Source organism: Sorghum bicolor, chromosome 1, assembly GCF_000003195.3.
Source record: "Sorghum bicolor cultivar BTx623 chromosome 1, Sorghum_bicolor_NCBIv3, whole genome shotgun sequence".
Taxonomy (NCBI): Eukaryota; Viridiplantae; Streptophyta; class Magnoliopsida; order Poales; family Poaceae; genus Sorghum; species Sorghum bicolor.
Genome location: NC_012870.2, coordinates 3,859,492 through 3,879,756, shown reverse-complemented (window position 1 = coordinate 3,879,756; position 20,265 = coordinate 3,859,492). Strand labels below are relative to the sequence as shown.

Here is a 20,265-nt window from a genome sequence, read left to right as displayed (position 1 = left end):
CCCTGTCTCTAAGGCTAGTCTCAATGTATAGTTTCATGACACAGTTACCAAGACTAGAAAACTAGATAACCGAGCCACATGAGTTTTATGGGGACGAAACTCCTCTCTCATCTGATGAAACTCCTTCATTTAATGACCCTGTCAAGTCAGCAATTTTGCTTATGTGGCACTCTATTTAATGTGCATGACACTCTCATGAAACATGTATTGAGACTGGCCTAAAAACTTTAATTTCTAGAGTTATCTTAAATTAAATATTTTAAACTTTAAATAAATTTCTAAAAAAACTAAGATTTAAAGTATCAAATTAGTACCATTGGATTTATTATAGAATATATTTTTATAAGATACTCATTTTATGTTATAGAAACTTTCAAAGACAAAGAGAGTAATAATTGTTTCATATCTGTCCGTGAAAAGTATTTTTATTATTATATGATATTCAATCTTATTTTCTCTTTCTTACTCCTCACATACATTATTGTTTAGGTCCCACACATACGTATGTCTAGCTTGGTGCTAGAATAAGAGCTAAGCTCTCTTCTCTTTTTTCTCTTATTTTCTCCATATCAACAAAACAAAATTGTTAACTAGTTTGGCTACAAGCTCAATGTTGTACTTGCTCTAAGTTGCGTTTGTCTCGTGTTTATGATTTTTGTCATTGCTAACTGTTGTGCAGTGTCTGGATGGGAAAAAAAATTTGTAGCACAACCAATCTAATATCCCCGCGCTTCCAAATTACAGGTCACTACTACTACTACTACTACATCACAACCACATTTGGATTCCCTAGTTTTTACATCAGCATGTGAGTGAACTGACGTTGCGTCTTGCGGCCGCGCCATTGCCGAGGTCAGAGGTGGCCATTGCCGTTGGCCCGTTGCACATCGACGGGTTGTTCCTGACCAAGGCGTTGCATGCCGCCCTCAACGAGTGGCATGTGCATGTGCGGCTCCTCCTCCTCCAGCTCCAGCCCCGCCCCCTCGACGTCCTCTTCCGTCAGGAAGCACGGCTGGTTGGTCGAGCACAACACCCGCGCCCACATCCGGTCCGTGATCGACACCTTGTTCTGCTTCTCGGTGATCCTCTGCAAGATTCAACGGCCCGACACACAACGTTAGTCACCTCACGTACTCTTCACTGTGAAAAAAGCTACTGTACTTGGGTTTGATTAGATTCACATTCACAACAAGGGGGGGCGAGGGGCTTACGTAGAATGGGATGTAGGCGTGCCTGCCGTTCACTGGCCCGACGCTGAAGCCGGTGTACCCGGCCATGGCGCCGTGCAGGGCGCTGTGCGCCAGCAACGTGCAGTAGACGTTGTCGGAGGCGTTGGACGGCACGGCGCGGATCATGTACGTCGGGTCGATGTACTTGAGGGTGATGGGGAACCTGGGCTTCTTCTTGAAATGCTCCTTGATCTGCTGGGAGAGCCACAGCCCGACGTCGAGGAGCACCTTGTTGCCGGAGGCGTCGTGGGTGTTGGCGAAGGGCATGCCCTTGGCGACGAGGTCCTGGCCGGCGCCCTCGGCCACGACGATGACCATGTGGCCGTTGTCGCGGAGGCGCTTCTCCACGAACTCGAGGAGGCCGCCCTTGCCCTCGAGGTAGAAGGGCGACTCCGGGATGAGGCAGCAGTCGACGTCGCGGCTGGCGAGCGTGGCGTGCATGGCGATGAAGCCGCTGTTCCGGCCCATGAGCTTGACGACCCCGATGCCGTTCTCGCCGCACTCGGCCTCGACGTGCGCGGCGTCGATGGCGCGCTGCGCCGCCTCCACGGCGGTGTCGAATCCGAACGACTTGTCGATGACGGCGATGTCGTTGTCGATGGTCTTGGGCACGCCGACCACGGCGCACTTGAGCCCGCGGCGCTGCACCTCCTCGTGGATGGACGCCGCGCCCTTCTGCGAGCCGTCGCCGCCGACGATGTACACCTGGTTGAACCCGCGGTCCTGGATGCTGTCGACGATCTTGGCCGTGTCCTGGCCGCCGCGGGAGGAGCCCAGCAACGTGCCGCCGCGCTTGTGGATGCCGTTGACGGAGCGCGGCGTCAGCTCCACCGTGTTGCGCGCGTAGAAGCCCTTGTAGCCGCCCTCGATGCCGTGGATGGAGGTGACGCCGTACATGTCGTGGAGGCCGCAGACGAGCTCCCGGATGACGGTGTTGAGGCCCGGGCAGATCCCGCCGCAGGTGACGATCGCCGCCCTCACCTCGTCGGACTGGAAGTAGACGCGCCGCCGCGGGCCGGCGCGACGGAAGTGCGTCCCCCGCGCGCTGCTCTTGTGCACCACGACCTTCTTCGCCACCGTTTCGTCCGGCTTCACGAAGTACTGCCTGCACGGTCGGTCACAGCAACACGATTGAGCAAACTGGATTTATTATTTTCAACAAGAATCGATGACGATGCTGTAGAACACGAGGGGAGATACTTACTTGACAACAGAGTAGGCCGGGTGATCTTGCAGGGGATTTGGGTAGCTCTGCGCATGAACGAGAATCGAGAACATTAGCAAACGCAATCCATCAGATTAACTAAGAAATATTTTCTCTCTTTTGTCAAGACAAGAAAGATGAATTAACTTCGGACTCACCTTGAGCTCGGGGAGGTAGTCGGTGAGGTGCGGGACGTCTTCAAGGACGTACCCGCCACAGCCACCGGTGAGCTTCTTCTTGTCCGGCTCGGCCTTCGTCGCCGGCGACGATTTCGCCACAGGGGCAAAGGAAAACTTCAATTCCATAAGCTGCTGCGGTGGCTGGGTGATGGCCACCGGAGCCGGCGCCACGACGACGGTGGCGGTCTCCATCAATCGCAGCACAATATCCAAGCAAGCGAGCTCGGGATGGTTGATCGGCGGACTTGAGAGGGGAACGCTGCTAATTCTTGTCCTTGTGATGAGACTTGGGATATTGGTGGAGTGCAGGGTTTATATAGCCGGGGGCGGCGGGGCGTGCTGCGTTTGCGGCGAGCGCGTGCAGGACAAAACAGAGGAGTCGAGTCGAACCGGAGTCGAAGTCGAGGTCGAATCAGAGTCGGAGAGCGCGTGGGTTGAGCCCTCGGATCGTCGGATTCTCACGTCGTCTTATCCCGTTGTTGTTCTCTAATTTTTTTTTAAAAAAAGGTGGACATTTCAAACTTCTTTGTGAAATAATGATTCGATTGATGCTTCTTCATAGCTAAATTTTGAGGCGTTACCTTGAAATAGTCATAGTAATGGTATTTCTAAAGTCTTTTATGATCCGATTATCGCTATAAGAGAGGTATTTTTGGGACTTTCACATCATTAGTTGGATAAATGAATTTGATAAATTATTGGACGTTTCTAGGCTGTTCGCTTGGCTCATAAGACATGACTGAAAGTATAATTTATTGTGAGAGAAAAACACTACTAAATATGTGATAGATAATCTGGTTGTTCATCAGTGACTTAATGTCAACCGCGACATTACACAAAGTCTTTATGTTACTCTCTCTATTCCAAATCACAAGACATTTTAACCATTTAGATACATTACTTTTATTACTATATATACATAGTGCATATCTAACTATGTATCTAGAAATCCTAAACCATCTAATAATTTAAAATGAAGGGTGCAGTATTTTTTTCTAAACATTTATTACTATAATGTCGCCATTATTTACACGAATCATACATGGTGTACACATCTAATAAAAAAATGAATATGTTGAAAATCATTAATACTGACCATTAGTTTCATATGGACGGTTCGACGCTGCACAATTGTTTTCGGCACAGATGGTATAATTACTTTTGATACGAATATAGAACCATGAACATACTTCGGTTAGGGAAAAGCCTTACAAAATAGATTTTGATGTAATTTTTTTTCTGAACAATCAATACCAACTTAGAGATGCTTTAAATTAAAATATTTTGTTATTAAGTTCTGTATCCTAAATTTTATATAATTTGTCTATTTGTTGGCCAAGACTTGTTAACTTTTGATTTTTTCTTGTACAAAATACGTTTACCATTTTGGAAAGGAGGAGAATCATGTTTAGTTATCATTATTCATGTAAGAACTACTCTGTTTGTCAAAAAAAGATATGATATTTTAGCTTCGTCCTAAGTCAAACTATCTAAAGTATGATCAAATTTATACACAACAATATTGTTGTTTGTATTATAAATTAAGTATTATTAGATTAGATTCACTATGCAATATATAGTATAATCTATTTGGTGTCACAAATGTTAGCAATTTTCTCCGTAGATTTGTTCGAAATCTATGAAAAAAGTCCACTAGTTTTAAAAAAATCCCAAAGAAAAATCATCAGCGGGCCGTTGGTCCCCCGAAAGCCCAGCCATTCAAAATCGCCGAACCAAACATTGACGATGAAGCCCAAGCCCACGTGATAGCATCCCTCCTATTCTCAACTAAAAACCCTAGCCCAACACTCCCCACAGTTCCTCTCGTCTTCTCGCAACTGCGAAGCCCCAGTTCCCACGGTTTCCCCCACGACGCCGGCGATGGGCAAGCGGAAGCAGCGCGGCGGCGGCGACGGCGACGGAGAACCCGCCGCGGAAGGCGAGACGGCCACCGTTGGTGCTGGCGGAGGACACAGCCCCTCCACTGTGTTCGTCTCCAACCTCCCCTACACCTTCAAGTCCTCCGATGTAAGCACGAGCTGCCGAGTTCTCAATTGCTACCTCGCTCCGCGGTCGTAGCTCAGAATCAAGCGTTTTGTTTTTGTGCAGCTCGAGGCGGTGTTTAGTGAGGTCGGCCCAGTGCGGCGCTGCTTTATGGTCGCAGAGAAAGGTGAGCTGTACGAATCCGGTTGTTCTTTAGTCAGGATTTGTATCATTGGCTAATTCTACATTTGTGGCTGCTTTACCACAGGATCGGAGAAGAGTCGAGGCTTTGGGTTCGTGCAATTGTAAGTTCTCTCAGGAATCGCCTATGTTGGTATTATGGGATTACTTTATGCTTTTATCGAGGTGCAGTTTTGAGCGAATGATGTGAAGCTCCACTGAGCCGATTGTTTCTGAATGTTAACCATAAATTCTTCTATGTCACTGTCTCAAGTGGCTCATGAACCTGCACATCCTGTGGTTACTGTACATAGACTATACTGCTCCGTATACCATAACTTAGAAGGGTTTTATTGTTAGCAAATTTGCTGACCTAGACCATATCTTAATATTCACTAGAGAGTAGAGGCTAGACCAGAATGATCAGATGATATAAACTAATCATATTGGTACCTGTCCCAGTGTTTGTTATGATTGTTCATGTATAAGTGTGCTGCTGCTAATAATCTGGGCATAAAGTTTTCATTGACACTGCTAAGTGATGATTTGGTTAATGTAATGTGTTCCCGTATATGCCAGTGCAACTGTTCAAGATGCTGATCGAGCTATTCAACAAAAGAATGGATTTCCTGTTGCTGGTAGGAAAATCAGAGTTAAGCTAGCAATGAATCGTGCTCCACTGAAGGAACGTTTGCAAAAGAAGGAGAATAGTAAGGCTCCTCTCCTAACAGTTTGTTGCTGCTGAAGCTCTGTAGATTGTGGATCTGACGGTCTTCTGTTTTATTTGCTTGTGAGCAGTGCAAGTGAAGGACTCTGATGCAAAAGATGAAGCAGACGAGACTGCTCCTGCTGAAAAGCATAAGGGGAAATCTCATAAAACAGATCCAGGTTGTAATGGAAATTACTTTTTTTTTGTTTTATGTTTATGCCATGGCTAGTATTTTCCAATACTGATGCAAATGTCATGCAGAACCAGAGCAACCACATTTGTTGTCAAAGGATGCTATGGTACCAAAGGAAGCTCCCATTGGTGACCCCGAAAAAGTGAAAAGTTCTGAAAAGCAAAGGTGTGTACTGCAATATTTTACTTCAGAAGTCTAACTTGTCATATGTTTTATGGGTCAAATTTGCCCCCATCATCAGAGTCTCATTCTTAGTAATTCTTGGTTGCCATCTAACTACTTTATTTCATCTGTACCTTTTTTTGGATATAAGCTGCAAACAGTTAATTATAACTATACATGGAGGTTTTGGTAGCATTTAATGTCTTTATTATAGTTATTTACGGATATTACCTTTTCCCCCCTTTTGGTTGATTGGGAATTCTGATATCCTTATATTATAAAGGGTTGCAAAGACGGTGATTTTTGGTGGCTTGCAAGACTCCGCCATGGCAAGTGAGGTTTTCCGTCAAGCTCGAGAAATTGGTTCAGTTGTATCTGTAAACTATCCACTTCCCAAAGGGGAAATGGACTTCCATGGTATGCTCTTTTCATATTCGCATACTTTGGATTCTAATTTCATGTAAACTGTGCTTTTTATGTTGCTTAATTTCCTGGTGTAAATTATTTGTGTTAATTCTGCAGCAGTAATTTAAAGCAGTGATAATTACCATTATTAGTCTTTTTAGTGATGATGCTGATAACCTGGCAACGTCAAAGGGTTTATCTTAGGCTTGTACATGATTACAGGGTTATCTTTGAGCTGTGATGGTACTGTTTGTGTTTTGAGTTACTTTTTCATCATGTACCAAATTTGCAATTTCCCAGGGGCTCTTTTGACCCACTACATATGGTTATAATCTGTCTATGGCATCATCCCTGTTTTGACCGAAGGCCTTTGTAATTATTATGCATGTGAGTATTATATTTGGTCCCTGTAAATTCCTAGTGCATGGACAATGCAAAAACATGATGTCTTCGGTGGTGTCAGTTTTCAATCTCGAGATTCCAGTTTCTGGCCTCATGCTGGTTTTCCCTGTAAAAAAATGCATAATGAATTTCTGCTCATTTATCACTTGGCATAATTTTCTTGCAGGAATTTCTTAAAGGTTTCCTTGTTTCTTCTTTGTAGACTCTTTTGTCTTTGCCAAATTAGGATGCAGTGTATATGTCTCATGAATGATTCATGAAGAGTAAATCTGTTGCTTTATGCTTCAATAGGAAAAGTTGAAGAACTCTTGCACTATACATGACATATCTCATTTAGCTTACTTGTCGTTTCAACAAGCATCTACTGTTATTCATGTACTCTCGTTTACTTCAATTACCATATGATTCTGTAAACACCTCAAATTTAAATTACTACTGCCATCCCCTGCAGGACTTGCTCGAGATGGATGCACATCAGATATGGCTGCTGTACTCTTTGCAAGTGTGAAATCAGCTTGCGATTCTGTTGTCCAACTGCATCGCAAGGAAGTCAAGGGAGCTATTGTTTGGGCTCGTCAACTTGGCGGAGAGGTAACTTAATGGCTATGGCTTTCCATTGTTTTTATCTGCATATGTTGATGATTCATTCACCTTTTTTCTGCTTCTAGTTTGCTTGTTTTATCCCTATTCTGCAACTAATAATTTTGTGAAAGCATCTTCTGTTCCTGCAATCGCTAATTGTATATGTTTCTGAGTATATTTTGTATTTGTTAACCGTCTTAACACTTGCTCCTTAGTACTAAAGTGTGTGTTATTAAATAAAAATTACAATTGTTGTAACGAAAAATGGGTTCAGATCCCAAATTTTGTCTGTGCCTCAGACATCTTGTCAAAACCTCATACAGTCATATATCCCAGGTTTCCAGAATATAGGTTTTAAATAATTTAGATAGCTAAAATTTGCATGTCAGGGTCATTTAAGTACCAGCTCTTTATGTTGCTTAGTGTAGTAGTAGAGTGTAACAGGTTAGAGCTAAAGAGGCAGTTATTGTTTTATGTTACTCAGTGTAATGCATGAGGTTTGATTATTGGAGTTGCTCTTGAATCATTGATAATGACACTTCCATAGGATGTGGTAATACCCTAATCTCCTAAAGTCATCAAGTGTTAATGTACTAAAAGATAAAAGTATGCTTTGCCTCTCTTCAAATTAGGAAGATGCTTCCAAAATCATTTCAGTGGCTGCTGACTACTTGCAACCATGCTTGTAGGAAACTAGGAATTGGCATAAGATAAACAGAAAGTTCTAATTGATTATTGATTTCTGTTTCCTTTTTTTCTTTTGCTTATGAGATGGTTGGCTATTTGTAGAATCACCACCATCCTTTACTAATTTGGTTGCAAGTGCTTGAAACTTGTTTTCTTTCTATTTAGGGTTCAAAGATCAGAAAATGGAGAGTGATTGTCAGGAATCTTCCATTCAAGGTGCTTGGTTAAGTGGTCACTGTTCGGTCTTTCTTTTTTTCTTTCTCTAGCGCAGATAAGCCAATTGTGTGCATGTCACTTGCAGATTACAGAGAAGGAGATCATGGATATGTTTGGTTCAGCAGGGTTTGTCTGGGATGTGTCAATTCCACATAAGTCTGATGAGGGGTATGTTGCTGTTCCATTCAATCCTTTGTTCCTTAAGTGGATTAATAAAACCCGCAAGATATTATAGCTTGATTACATCTACTCTTTAACAGAATATCAAAAGGCTTTGCTTTTGTATCTTTCACACGGAAGCAAGATGCAGAAAATGTATGGTCAGTACTGTATTCAGTTGGAGTTGACAAATCCATTTAAATTCCTAATGGGCCATGAATTGTTTTTTCTGAATCAGGCTATAAAAAATATTAATGGAAAAGTTGTTGCAAAGCGACCAGTGGCTGTCGATTGGGCTGTTCCCAAAAAAGTGTACACTGTTGCTGCAAAAGCTGATGCTAAGGATAATGGTAAATATAAAGTTTTCTTTATCAGCTTTCTTTTCTTAAGTCATTCATTTATCCATTACACAAATTAAGAGTTCGTACATAGCTAATGCAAGATTTATATTACGTGAATGATAATGTAAATGACTATTAGCCTTAGACATTTGACTGATATCATGTTGGTTATTTGATACTTGGCGTGGTTTCTCAGGGAGTAGGGTCTTCTGTTAATTTAAAAATTATGTAGTCTTATTCCTGATTGTCTAAACAAATGCTCGGTATAGGATTTTTTGGGTCATCTCAATTGTTATGTTTGCTCTGCATTTTTTCTTAGGCCTTGTTTAGTTCAGAACTGTAGCACTTCCGTTTTTATTTGACAAATATTATCCAATCATGGAGTAACTAGGCTTAAAAGATTCATCTCGTGATTTACAGGTAAACTGTGCAATTAGTTTTTATTTTCATCTATATTTAATGCTCCATGCATGTGCCGCAAGATTCGATTTGACGGGGAATCTTGAAAAGATTTTGGTTTTTGGGATGAACTAAACAAGGCCTTAGTTAATTTTGGACTGTATCTCATGAATATATTATTGTGTTTCCAGAGCCTGAGAATATACCTGACAATGTCAGTGATGATGACACCTCTGACGATAGTCTTGTTGGAGAAGCTAGCTCTGAACTTGACCTGGAGACTTCTAATCGTCCATCTGAGGATGATTTCAAAGCTGAAGCAGATATTTCTAGAAAAGTTCTTGAGAATTTGATCAAGTCATCAGAGAAGTCCGAACCATCTGCAATCGAAGGTTCGGACATTGATACCGACACTGAAACAGAAGATGTCGCATCAGAAAAGGAGAAGTCTGATTCACCTGTAGCTGGCAAGTTGGCTAAGTCGAAGCCTGTAACAGATGCAGAAATCAGTAATCCTGCTTCCAAACCCAAGAAAAATGATACTGGCCTGGATAGGACTATATTCATTAGCAACCTTCCTTTTGATATAAGTAATGAGGAGGTAACAGCACGCTTCTCAGTCTTTGGGAAGGTTGAATCTTTCTTCCCGGTTCTTCATAAACTTACTAAGTATGTTTGCTCATCTTGTTTCACTTTCACACATCTTTTTCCTAAGTTGTAGTGACCAGCGAAAGTTCACTTGACACTCTCATTGATGCCAACAGTTTTGTACTGTCTGTGCAGGAGACCTAGAGGTACTGGTTTCATGAAGTTTTCTACAACAGAGGCAGCTGATGCAGCAGTTTCTGCCGCCAATGTTGCTCCTGGCTTAGGAATTTCTTTAAAGAGCAGGCCACTTAATGTCATGAAAGCGATGGACAAGGAGTCAGCTCACAAAAAGGCACTTGAGAAGGCAAAGACTGAGGTCGAGGATCGACGAAACCTATACTTGGCTAAGGCAAATTCTCTGGCACTTGTTTTTGCACGTGAGCTGTAGTAAGCCTTCCATTATTATGTTCCTCAAAGTTTGGTCTTGAAGCAGGAGGGGGAAATACTTGCTGGAACACCAGCTGCAGAAGGTGTGTCAGATGCTGACATGAATAAACGTAATTGGTAAGAGTTTATAGCATTCTTCATCATTTCTAGTATCAGTGTTGGTACTATGTTTATGATGTGTTCCATACCTATTCTTTCTATTTTACTTTTAGAGAAAAGACTTCTATTCTTTCTAATTTACTTTTAGAACAAAAGACACTGTTATTTTATGCAAATTAACATAATTGGTTCCCAAACCATCCACCAATACGCTTTTATCATTTCAAATGAATGATTTTCAGATCGATGAATGCTACTCCCCCTGTCCCAAAATAGAAGACATTCTCACTTCTCGAGAAGTCAGTTTTTTTTTTAAACTTTGACCAATTATATATAAAAAATATTAATATTTATAATATATAATTAGTATCATTAGATAGATCGTTGAATGTACTTTCATAATAAACTTATTTGGAGATATAAATGTTGCACACATTCTCTACAAACTTAGTCAAAGTTGAGAAAGTTTGACCAACACGCATCCCATAGCGTCATCTATTCTGGGACGGAGGGAGTACGTTCATGCTTGAAAGGCAACTGCATTTTTATTTGTTACATACTCCTACATCAAAACTGTTAGTATATTTGCAACTACTGCTGCTGACATCATTTGGGCTACATATTATGTCGATGATAAGATTTATTTTCTGATAATATTCGCATCATCATTTGATCATATATTTACATTGATGATATGACAGTATCTTCTTTATTTGTCTGTTTTAGGTTAGCTAGAAGGAAAGCGGAGATGCTTCAGTCTCCAAAATTTCACGTGTCAAGAACAAGGCTTATCATCTACAATTTGCCTAAGACTATGACCATTAATGATGTAAAGAAGCTTTGCAGAGAAGCAGTCATTTCTCGTGCTACCAAACAAAATCCCGTCATCCGGAAGGTTTCATGGAGTCCCTTTTATTTCATTTTGTCTATGCCATTTGTTTTGTTTGTTTCGTAATGCCTATGGCGATAAATTTGTTGAACAGGTGAATATCCTGAAGAATGAAAAGAAAGGCGTACAGAAGCATTCACGTGGTGTAGCCTTTGTTGATTTTCAAGAACATGAACACGCTCTTGTTGCTCTAAGGGTTCTAAACAACAACCCAGGTATGCTCCACTCGTGAATAGTTTCTGCAGGCATATTGTGCCAAATGTTCGGTGCCCTGTTGCAACTTTTGGTCTCTTTCAGTGAATTCATTTGCCTACTGAGTAATCCTTTTATTGCCATGGTTACATTCAGTATACTACACATTAGTGTCACATTTCAATGTTTTTACACTACATCACTGCATCTGTCTTGTCATACTCATACTCTTTCTACCTTGGTCTGTTCTGTGAACAAACATATTGTCTGTTTGTTTGTTTGAGGTCATCTCCGACATGGTCATGAACAGACTGAGTCCCAGTTATATGATTTATTTTTGTTTTCGCTCTTTGCAGAAACTTTTGGTTCAGAACGTCGTCCAGTTGTAGAGTTCGCACTTGAGGATGTTGAAAAGGTGAGGCTTCAAAAGATTCGGATGGAACGGCATCGCAAGTCAGCAGCAGAAACCACAGAAGTTCAGGAGACCCCTTCAGGGGATCAACCTGCAAGTGAAGGCCATATTGCAGATAACAGCAGGACTTCCAGAAAAGGAAACAAGTGGAAATCACACAATAGACCATCTAAACCATCCGATTCTGTTGAAGGGCCGGCCAAGGATCCTCTAGTTCGTGGAGATCGAAGCGCGAGACCTGCAAAGAGAGCAAGGAAGACAGATGTGGGGACTGTTTTGCCGGACCGAGGGCTAACGATTGCAACCCCAAACACTGCTCAAAATGTAGGTTTTTTGTATTGGTACCTGATGATACTTGATAATTTCTTCAGTTTTACTGCAGTGAATTGATGTTAAATGGTTACCTGTTTCATTTGATGCAGCAAGCTGTGCCAAGTGAGCGTGATCAGGCAGCTGCTCCAAAGAAAAGGAAAAACAGAAAAGACAGCCAGGCAGAGCAAAAGAGAGGAAAGGCTACAAAAAGGACCAGGAAAGAACCTGCCAGGGAAGGAGGCGTGGATAAGTCGCTGGTGGAGCAGTACCGTTCCAAGTTCTTGCAACATGGTGTTAGCAAGACCAAAGGATAGTTGAGCTCGGAACTGTGGGATTGCCGTGGCAGGTGACTTGGACCACCAGTCTCCACAAACTTTTTTGAGGCTAAAATTTTGTTTGTGATGTTATAGTTTCATGTCCATCTGCACCCTGGATATAGTGACTGGTATTTACCGAGGAATTTAGTTATAGCCGTATGTATCATCTTATCATTGCATGCACCGGTCGTGATGCTGCCTGGGACTGGAATTCCTGTGGATGTACTTCTAACGGAAAACTTTGCAGGAAATGAGGTGACTTCGAGCGGATTATGTTTGCTTATAACGTGTCACATTCTTTTCGTGACTGATTGCGTGTAGTAGTATTGAAGAGGAGGCGTGGTTATTGTTGGACGTTCTCCTCTTGTGCTGGCCACAGCTGCATGGTTTGGTTTTTCTGGTATAATTGTGTTTGCCACGTCAGGTCATTATGTGCAAAGTTTCTTGTGCGCCCGTGCGGGTATGGTGTTTGCCACGTCAGGACATCATATTTATGTAAAAAGGTCGTTTGTTTGGTCACTTGCCCAACCTATACCATATTACAGTGTTACATTTCTGGCAAAAAGAAAAAGGGTCTGTACATGTTGGATGGCAACAGTCGTGCGGGTATGGTGTTTGCCACGTCAGGACATTATATTTATTATGTAAAAAGGTATTTTGTTTGGTCTCTTGCCCAACCTATTACCATATTACAGTGTTACGTTTCTGGCAAAAAGAAAAAGGGTTCTGTACATGTTGGATGGCAACAGTTTTCAGGCACCGAGTCTGCCAAGTCGAACTAGGAATTTAATCCTTTGGAATACAGGAATTTACACGAATTATACCAAAAAAACATAGGATTTAATTCATTTTTCATAGAAAAAAACACCAGAAACAGGGGGGGGGGGATCTTGCACTCTAAAGGGGCCTAAATTGTCCTTTTGTCTCTAAAATCTTACTTTTGAGAAAAAGAAATTAGTGCTGCTCTACACTATATTGTACTCCCTCTATTCCATATTATAAGTTTTGATTTTCTAGATACATTATTTTTTGTTACAAGCTATGCATTAAAAGTAATTTATCTAGAAAAAACAAAATATATAATTTGGAACGAAGAGAGTATGATGAAGGGGATGTCTGTTTCAAACTATAGAACTTTTTTGCTAAAATAAATTCAATATTCAGTCCTACGCGTGCTAAATTGGAGCCGCTAGTTTGCCGAGACTTTGGAATCAAGTGGTGATCTTCATACGCTGCTGGCCTAATTAGACAGGTCTCCCTGCCTTGGTTGAACGTGAATTATCATCACATAGATAAGGCCACAAAGGCACATTTGTGAACTGTGAGTGTTCATGATGAGCATCGTCTTTCGGTAACTCCGGGGAGGTACTAAAATTAAATGCATGAGAAAGGCAAAATGAAAAGCGTACGCGCCGTTCCGCTGGATATGGCAGTGACTGAGATGGTAATCCAAAAGAATATCCTTAGCCGGTCGTATATACGAGTGACGACTCAACTTTGAGCTTTCTAAGTTTCTAGTATATCGCTTACACCGGGGACCGGCGGGTATTTTTGCTGGGATGCTCGATCACGTATGGAAACTTTGCAAGAAATCGTGGATTCTGATTGCCTATACCGTGTGCCGTCCCTTTCCATTTCGAGACTGATTGGCTGATTGCGTGTTACTTACTGTATATATGGAAGAGGTGACGTGGCTTGCTTGACGATGGAACGTCCTTGCTTGTCACCCGGTCGGCCCGCTCGAACGTGCTGCCCTAACCTGCACCTGCACGCATGTTCCTCACGTTTGTGGTTGTGGGCATGGTGTTTGCCACATCAGATCGCTCTGTCTGTACTCGCCACCTCAGCGTGACCTACGACTACGAGGAAGGCGTGACAGTCCCCATAGGGACAGAAAGGGCAATCGTGGTAGATGCTGGATAGCGACAGCTCCCAAACGCCGCGTCCGCAAATGTCAAACGTAGCTGGCTAGTCCAGATTTCTTTCAACTTCGTGCATCATTTTTTTTTTGCTGGGGAGACCGGTTTTTATTTTCAAGGCTTGTGTGTTGCTTGCACAGGGTGCTTGATCTAGCCTCTAGATAGATATTGATAGACTGATATAGCTGATCGAATTCTAGATTCAAAACTACACTCATGCAGTGCAGCATAGCGTGCGCGCAACTGCTAGATTGAATCCGCAAGGAAATGACGTACGTGCTCGGAGCGTTGATCAATCATCGGAGTGTGTATATATGCAGCTCAAAGGCACATCATCAACGAGCTGTCTACATATACAACAAATGCCTTTGATTTTTGTCGTCGCGCGACACGTACGCCTGCAAAAGCTGCGCCCCCAATGCTTCGCCGCTAATTCTTTCCTCTCTTGGGCAGTTGCCAGTTGGGCGTCGGCGGCGAGCTCGCGGCCGGCCGATCCGCTCGCTCACGAATCACGAGGCAGCTCGTGTCGAAACACCGCGTGACTGTTCTGAGTGCACGGCCGCGCGCTGAACCCGATGAAGATCCCATCCAATCCGATCCGTCTGCAGGACGCGGGCCATGCATGGTTCGGTGTTCCGGTCGGCGGCGGTCAAGCATCGTGACGTCGTCTCGCCCGGCGCCCGCTGACAGGTGAAGCCAAACCTGGCAGGCGCCGCATCAGAAGATCGATCGCCACGAGCTCACGTGCCCCGGCCCCGTGTGATCCCGTTCGTTCCCTCGCTGCCCTCTCCGTACCCCACGTCCACGACGACCGCCCACCCCAACGGAAACGACGCCAACCGCGTGAGCGAGCCGCCCCACCCCCCGACCCCGAGCACGCCACCGCGCTTATCAACGGTCGTAACCGAAGAAACGCGCAGGAAAGGAAACCCAAGGAAGGAGAGAGGAAAAAAAAAACCTTGCCAAGTTTAACAAGGTCCCTTGGCGCGGACAACCGCGCGGTAAACGGCGATAATCCGTCGTCCCGGGCACCCAGTTTCCGCGAACACCCCTCCCGCCCGCCAAGCCATCTCCGCCGCAGCCGACGTGCCCCCGCGGCCCCGCCGCGCGGCCGAACCGGTCAAAACCCCCGCCCCACCCCGCACGCTTACCCCACACGTCCCCCGCCCCGCGTCTTCGTCTTCATTCGCCGCTCCAAATCACCAACCCATCCATCCTCCTCGTCCAGTCCTCAGTCCTCACCGGTCACCCCCATCCTCCCATCCATCCCACACCACCACCAGCACCACCGTCTTCCCCTCTCCTTCCGTCGCCGATGGAGCTATTCGCGCGCGCCAAGGTGGTGCGGCTCAAGAGCTACCACGACAAGTTCCTGTACGCGGACGAGGACGAGGCGCACGTGACGCAGGACCGGGACGGGTCCTCGGCGAACGCGCGGTGGACCGTGGAGCCCTCGCCGCACAACCCGGGGGGCGCCATCCGCCTGCGGAGCCGGTACGGGCACTACCTCACCGCCTCCGGGGAGCCGTTCCTGCTGGGGATGACGGGGCGGAAGGTGACGCAGACGCCCGCCGCCGCGTCGCGCCCCGCCAACGCGTCCGTGGACTGGGAGCCCGTAAGGGACGGCTTCCAGGCGCGGCTCCGGTCCAAGGCGGGGCACTTCCTCCGCGCTAACGGCGGGCTCCCGCCGTGGAGGAACTCCGTCACCCACGACGTGCCACACCGCTCCGCCACGCAGGACTGGGTGCTCTGGGACGTCGAGATCGTGCAGCTCCTCACGCCGGCGCCGCCCGAGCGCACTGGCTCCGCGCCCGTCGCTAAGTTGCCGGACTCGCCGCCCGCGCCGGAGCTCAGCAAGCCGCCGCCGCAGACGCACGCGCCGCACCACCGCCCGTCCAAGTCCTACGCGGCGCCACCGCCCACGCTGGAGCCCGAGGCGCCGCCGCCCAAGCTCTCCAAGCTCGAGGTTCGTGCCCAATTTGCTTGCTCCCTGCGTTGACTAAATCGCCCCCGCCGAGCGTGACTAGCATTGGTTGTGATGCCGTCTTGACAAAGGAATTGACTCTTACCATCGTTCCGCTGTGCTTATCCAATTTCTTCTTGGGCTAACTAGGCGTTTATTAGTACTACCTCGCTTGTTTGGATTGCCAGTCTCAACTGCATTTCGGATCTGGGAAAACTTTATGATTGTGGTGATTTTGAAATGTTAATAAGTTTATGATTCAGTTAGCTCTATTTCTTCTTCTGGATGGTAGGTTTGCAAGTTTGTAGGATTGAGTTAGCTCTATTTCTTCTTCTTCTGGATGGTAGGTTCGCAAACCTACCATCCAGGCTGGGGCGTATCTGGGAAAACTTTATGATTGTCCTAGTGATAGTGCTTTCACTCTGTAAAAGTTCCTTTCTTATTTGGGGATCATTGCCTTCAACCTTGTAGGATTGAGTTAGCACTATTTCTTCTTCTGGATGGTAGGTTTGAAACTTTGTAGGATTGCAAGCAATGCACATTATTAAAATTCATTTTTGCTTCCTGAATTCTTCCAAATTATTGTTCGGACTGCAAGCAATGCACGTTATTAAAAATTCATTTTTTGCATGCTGAACCATTTATCTGACTTGTTTGCTGTGATCCAATTGCAAACCTACCAGCATCTCTGCTGCGGTGCTTAGCTGCTTATTGAATTGGTTTGGTTTGTTTCCTAATGTCGTCAAACTATCATTGCAATGTCGCCTTGTTTAGCCTGTACAAATGGCTTGGACTGCATGGTGTTATGCTGGTCTTTTTTATTTTCAGAATTTCTTTCTTCTCTCTTTTTTTTCTTCCATATTTTAGTTACTTTCTTGCTTATTATTTCATATATTTTTGCCATGTTACTTCTCAGCCTTTCAGGCGGCTCAGAATAAGAGTTGACATTTGAATTTTTCTCGTATTTCCAGTCCTCTCTTTCTTTCCACGCTCCCTTGCACAAGGTGGAGGGACGTGCCATCCATTACCACATTGCAGACGATCTGGGCAATGTGGATGACAGCACAGTTGGACACTCCTTTACATTCAATGGAAGCAACTTGGAGGAGCTCGCCCACAAGTTGCAAGAGGAGACGGGTCTGGAAGACATCATTATATGCACACGCAGCCCTATCAATGGGAAGCTCACTCCTCTCCGTCTGCAACTACCACCAAACAATGCTGCGATGCATATTGTGCTCGTCCAGGAGTCCTCAAAGGGTGAGCTTACCACTCCTTTATTTTACCATTTTCTAACTCTGTTGTTTTCTACCAGTAGATTGCTTGCTTTGCATTGAGAATAGATAGCTGCTATCGTTTTGACTTGGCTAGCTGTTGAAGCATGATAACCTATTTCTTATTCTATCTTTATTATTCTTGCATTCCTAACTGCTAAGCAGTTAAGCACTTGATTTTTTTAAAAGTTAAGACCATTTACTAATTTTAGCAAGCAACCAACCACCCCGGCCATGGTATCTTTGCTATCTTATTTGGCCTGTACTTTCATGATGTGAAGCACCATTTTAAAGGGTGCCGGGAGTAGATGTCGCATAAATAAATTTGCAATGCCACGACAACTTCTTTTAGAGTTTAGTGACATTTGTGTGAAAGTTCAGTTCCCTATAATAAATATTGAAAAACATTTGTTTCTTTTTTCATAAGTCAATTCCGGTCTAGTTTAGTATTAGTTTCAATTTGCCATAGTAGCTTGCAATCCTTCCATCTATCTATGATGTCCCTGTTGTGGTACTTGGCATTGACCATATTTCTCAAGAACGGAAAGTGCGAGAAATTAAACAATGCATATCTGAGATTTTGCATCTCACGTATTGCTTGCCATTACTTACTATGTTGGTCTGACCATGTGATGACAAGCCATTCATGTTAATGGGGGTTGTGCCCAGCATACACTTCCTTCCGATGTAACTGAAAGGTGAAGATGGCTTGTCTTTGTTTAAACAAGATGATGTTATTCATTCAGTGACAAACAACAAACAGTGTGTAAAGACAATGCACTGAGCATTGTTGGGTCATGATATGCTCATGACTCATGGGTTTGTGATGCATTGTTAACAGTTAGTAGTAACCGTCATGTGTCCTGCGTTGTGTATCATGTGTTAAATTTTGGTTCAATCAAAACAACCCGTATTGGTAAGATATTTAAGTTGTATAAATGTTGTAGTTATAACTAAAGATGTGATTTTTAACTTTTTTAATCCAACTTGGCCATTTGAGATTCGAGTCATTATATATTAAAATTAACTCTATGGATTTCTGTTGGGTTCAGTGTACAGCTACTTGTTACAACTCTTCACCAGTTTGTGATCTACTGATATTTTGTTCTTCCTAAATACTACTCGCCAACTGACCATTCTTCTCTCTGTTGTGAATTTCAGTGGCTAAAACATTTCCGTGGCCCTATGGTTCATAAATCACAACCGTTTGGCGAAGACAGGGCCTTGAGTTTTCGTGGATTGTGCATCTCGTCGAAGCCAAGTCATGCCGGTTGTGCAGTTAAACCTCATTCGTGTACATGTAAAAACAGGGCCCCCTCCTAATAGTATAGCTTGAAACCAGCGGAGATTCATCGTGTGATATGTCACTCATATGTGCAGAGAGATGTGTTCAGTTAATTAATTTATAGTCGAGAGTTTGACCCCTGAATCGTATACCTCGGTTGGTTGTATTACTTGCGTAAGAGAATTTGTACTCGTTGCAGAGTCAACATCAGCCGGCTCATTCTTCCCCAGTTGGGGTTGAGTCAGGGCTAGCAGTATAGTACTTCTTCACCAGTTCTAGGCATTGGCATTGGCCCAGAATCTTGAAGTCTGAACTTCTAGACACTAACGAACTTTTTACACGAGTCTCCCACGGAAACAGCAGATGCAGATCTCCGTCGCATCTTGTAGTTGTCACGGCCGGGGTTTGGGCATTCTGGGATCCATGTGTTCCAAACTTCCAGATGGAATCGGTGTCGGGTTCCTTGCTCTTTTGCTTCTGCCACCCAGACGGATAACTGAATCCGCGTCGTCGTCGTAAAGTGTGTGCCGCCCGGCGCCCGCCTTTGCTTTCCATGCTCTCCCCTTTTCCTTTCACTGTGCTGCGCGTCGAAAGAAATAAAGAATACTAGCAGCGATGAAGGCCGATGCCCGATGGTGCTGTGCGTCAAAAGAATAGCAGCGATGTCTGATGGTTGGGTCAAATAGGACTTGCAAACTGCAGCAGACTGCAGCCAGCAGACACACAGTTGCGAGCCAAGCATACCGAGATTTTTAACAGCGGCTGCTGCAGGCTGCAGCTCCGAAAGACCGGGCACATCTACTAATTACTAGTATTAGTTTCATGACACATCTACTTAATTACTATTAGTTTCAGTTTACCATAGTAGCTGTGCAATCCTTCCATCTATCTAAGATGTCTCTCTTGTGGATTGTGGCACTTGACATTGACCATATTTCTTAAGAACGGAAAGAGCAAGGAACAAAACAATGCATATCAGAGATTTTGCATCTTGCGTATAGCTTGCCGTTACTTCCAGTGATGGTCTGACTGACCGTGTCACCGTGTGACAAGTCATTCCTGTTGACGGGGGGTTTGTGCCCAGCATAGGCTTCCTTCCGATGTAAAGAGAGGTGAAGACGGCTTTGTCTTTGTTTCAACAAGATGGTAACATTCAGTCAGTGAAAAACAAAATACAACAGTGCACTGAGCATGACTCGTGGGTTTGTGATGCATTGTGAACAGCTAGTAGTAACCATACTGTGCTGAATTTTGGTTCAATAAAAACAACCCCCTATTAATACAGAAATTTAATGTTGTAATTTGTAACTAACTGTTTGTAATCCAACTTGGCCATTCGATGTTTTGAGTCACGGTATTAAAATTAGATTTCTGTTTGGTTCAGTGTACAGCTGGTTGTTAGAATCCTTCAGGGCCTGTTCAGTTAGCAGGAAACGAGACCTTGGAAAAAATCCAGCTGGAACAGTAGGCTTAATTTGTATAAGAAAGGAAATCTGCAATGAATCCTGGTCCTGGAAGGAGCTAACGGAACGAGCCTC

The 20,265-nt window shown here is 44.2% G+C and overlaps 2 protein-coding genes and 1 pseudogene across 2 annotated transcripts; 2 read left to right on the top strand and 1 right to left on the bottom strand.

Moving 5' to 3' along the window:
* On the bottom strand, positions 619–2,881 carry LOC8081231 (annotated as a pseudogene).
* On the top strand, positions 4,420–12,569 carry LOC8081230 (RNA-binding protein 28). Its single transcript, XM_002466225.2, has 19 exons — positions 4,420–4,640; positions 4,722–4,782; positions 4,864–4,900; positions 5,355–5,485; positions 5,574–5,663; positions 5,746–5,842; positions 6,123–6,256; positions 7,098–7,237; positions 8,081–8,131; positions 8,217–8,299; positions 8,392–8,446; positions 8,529–8,640; positions 9,222–9,699; positions 9,814–10,027; positions 10,112–10,182; positions 10,891–11,059; positions 11,148–11,268; positions 11,602–11,981; positions 12,080–12,569. Exons 1-19 carry the CDS (start codon positions 4,494–4,496, stop codon positions 12,281–12,283), a joined length of 2,775 nt encoding a protein of 924 aa, XP_002466270.1. The 5' UTR covers positions 4,420–4,493; the 3' UTR covers positions 12,284–12,569.
* LOC8081229 lies at positions 15,134–19,033 on the top strand. Its single transcript, XM_002466224.2, has 3 exons — positions 15,134–16,171; positions 17,140–17,428; positions 18,604–19,033. Exons 1-3 carry the CDS (start codon positions 15,521–15,523, stop codon positions 18,636–18,638), a joined length of 975 nt encoding a protein of 324 aa, XP_002466269.2. The 5' UTR covers positions 15,134–15,520; the 3' UTR covers positions 18,639–19,033.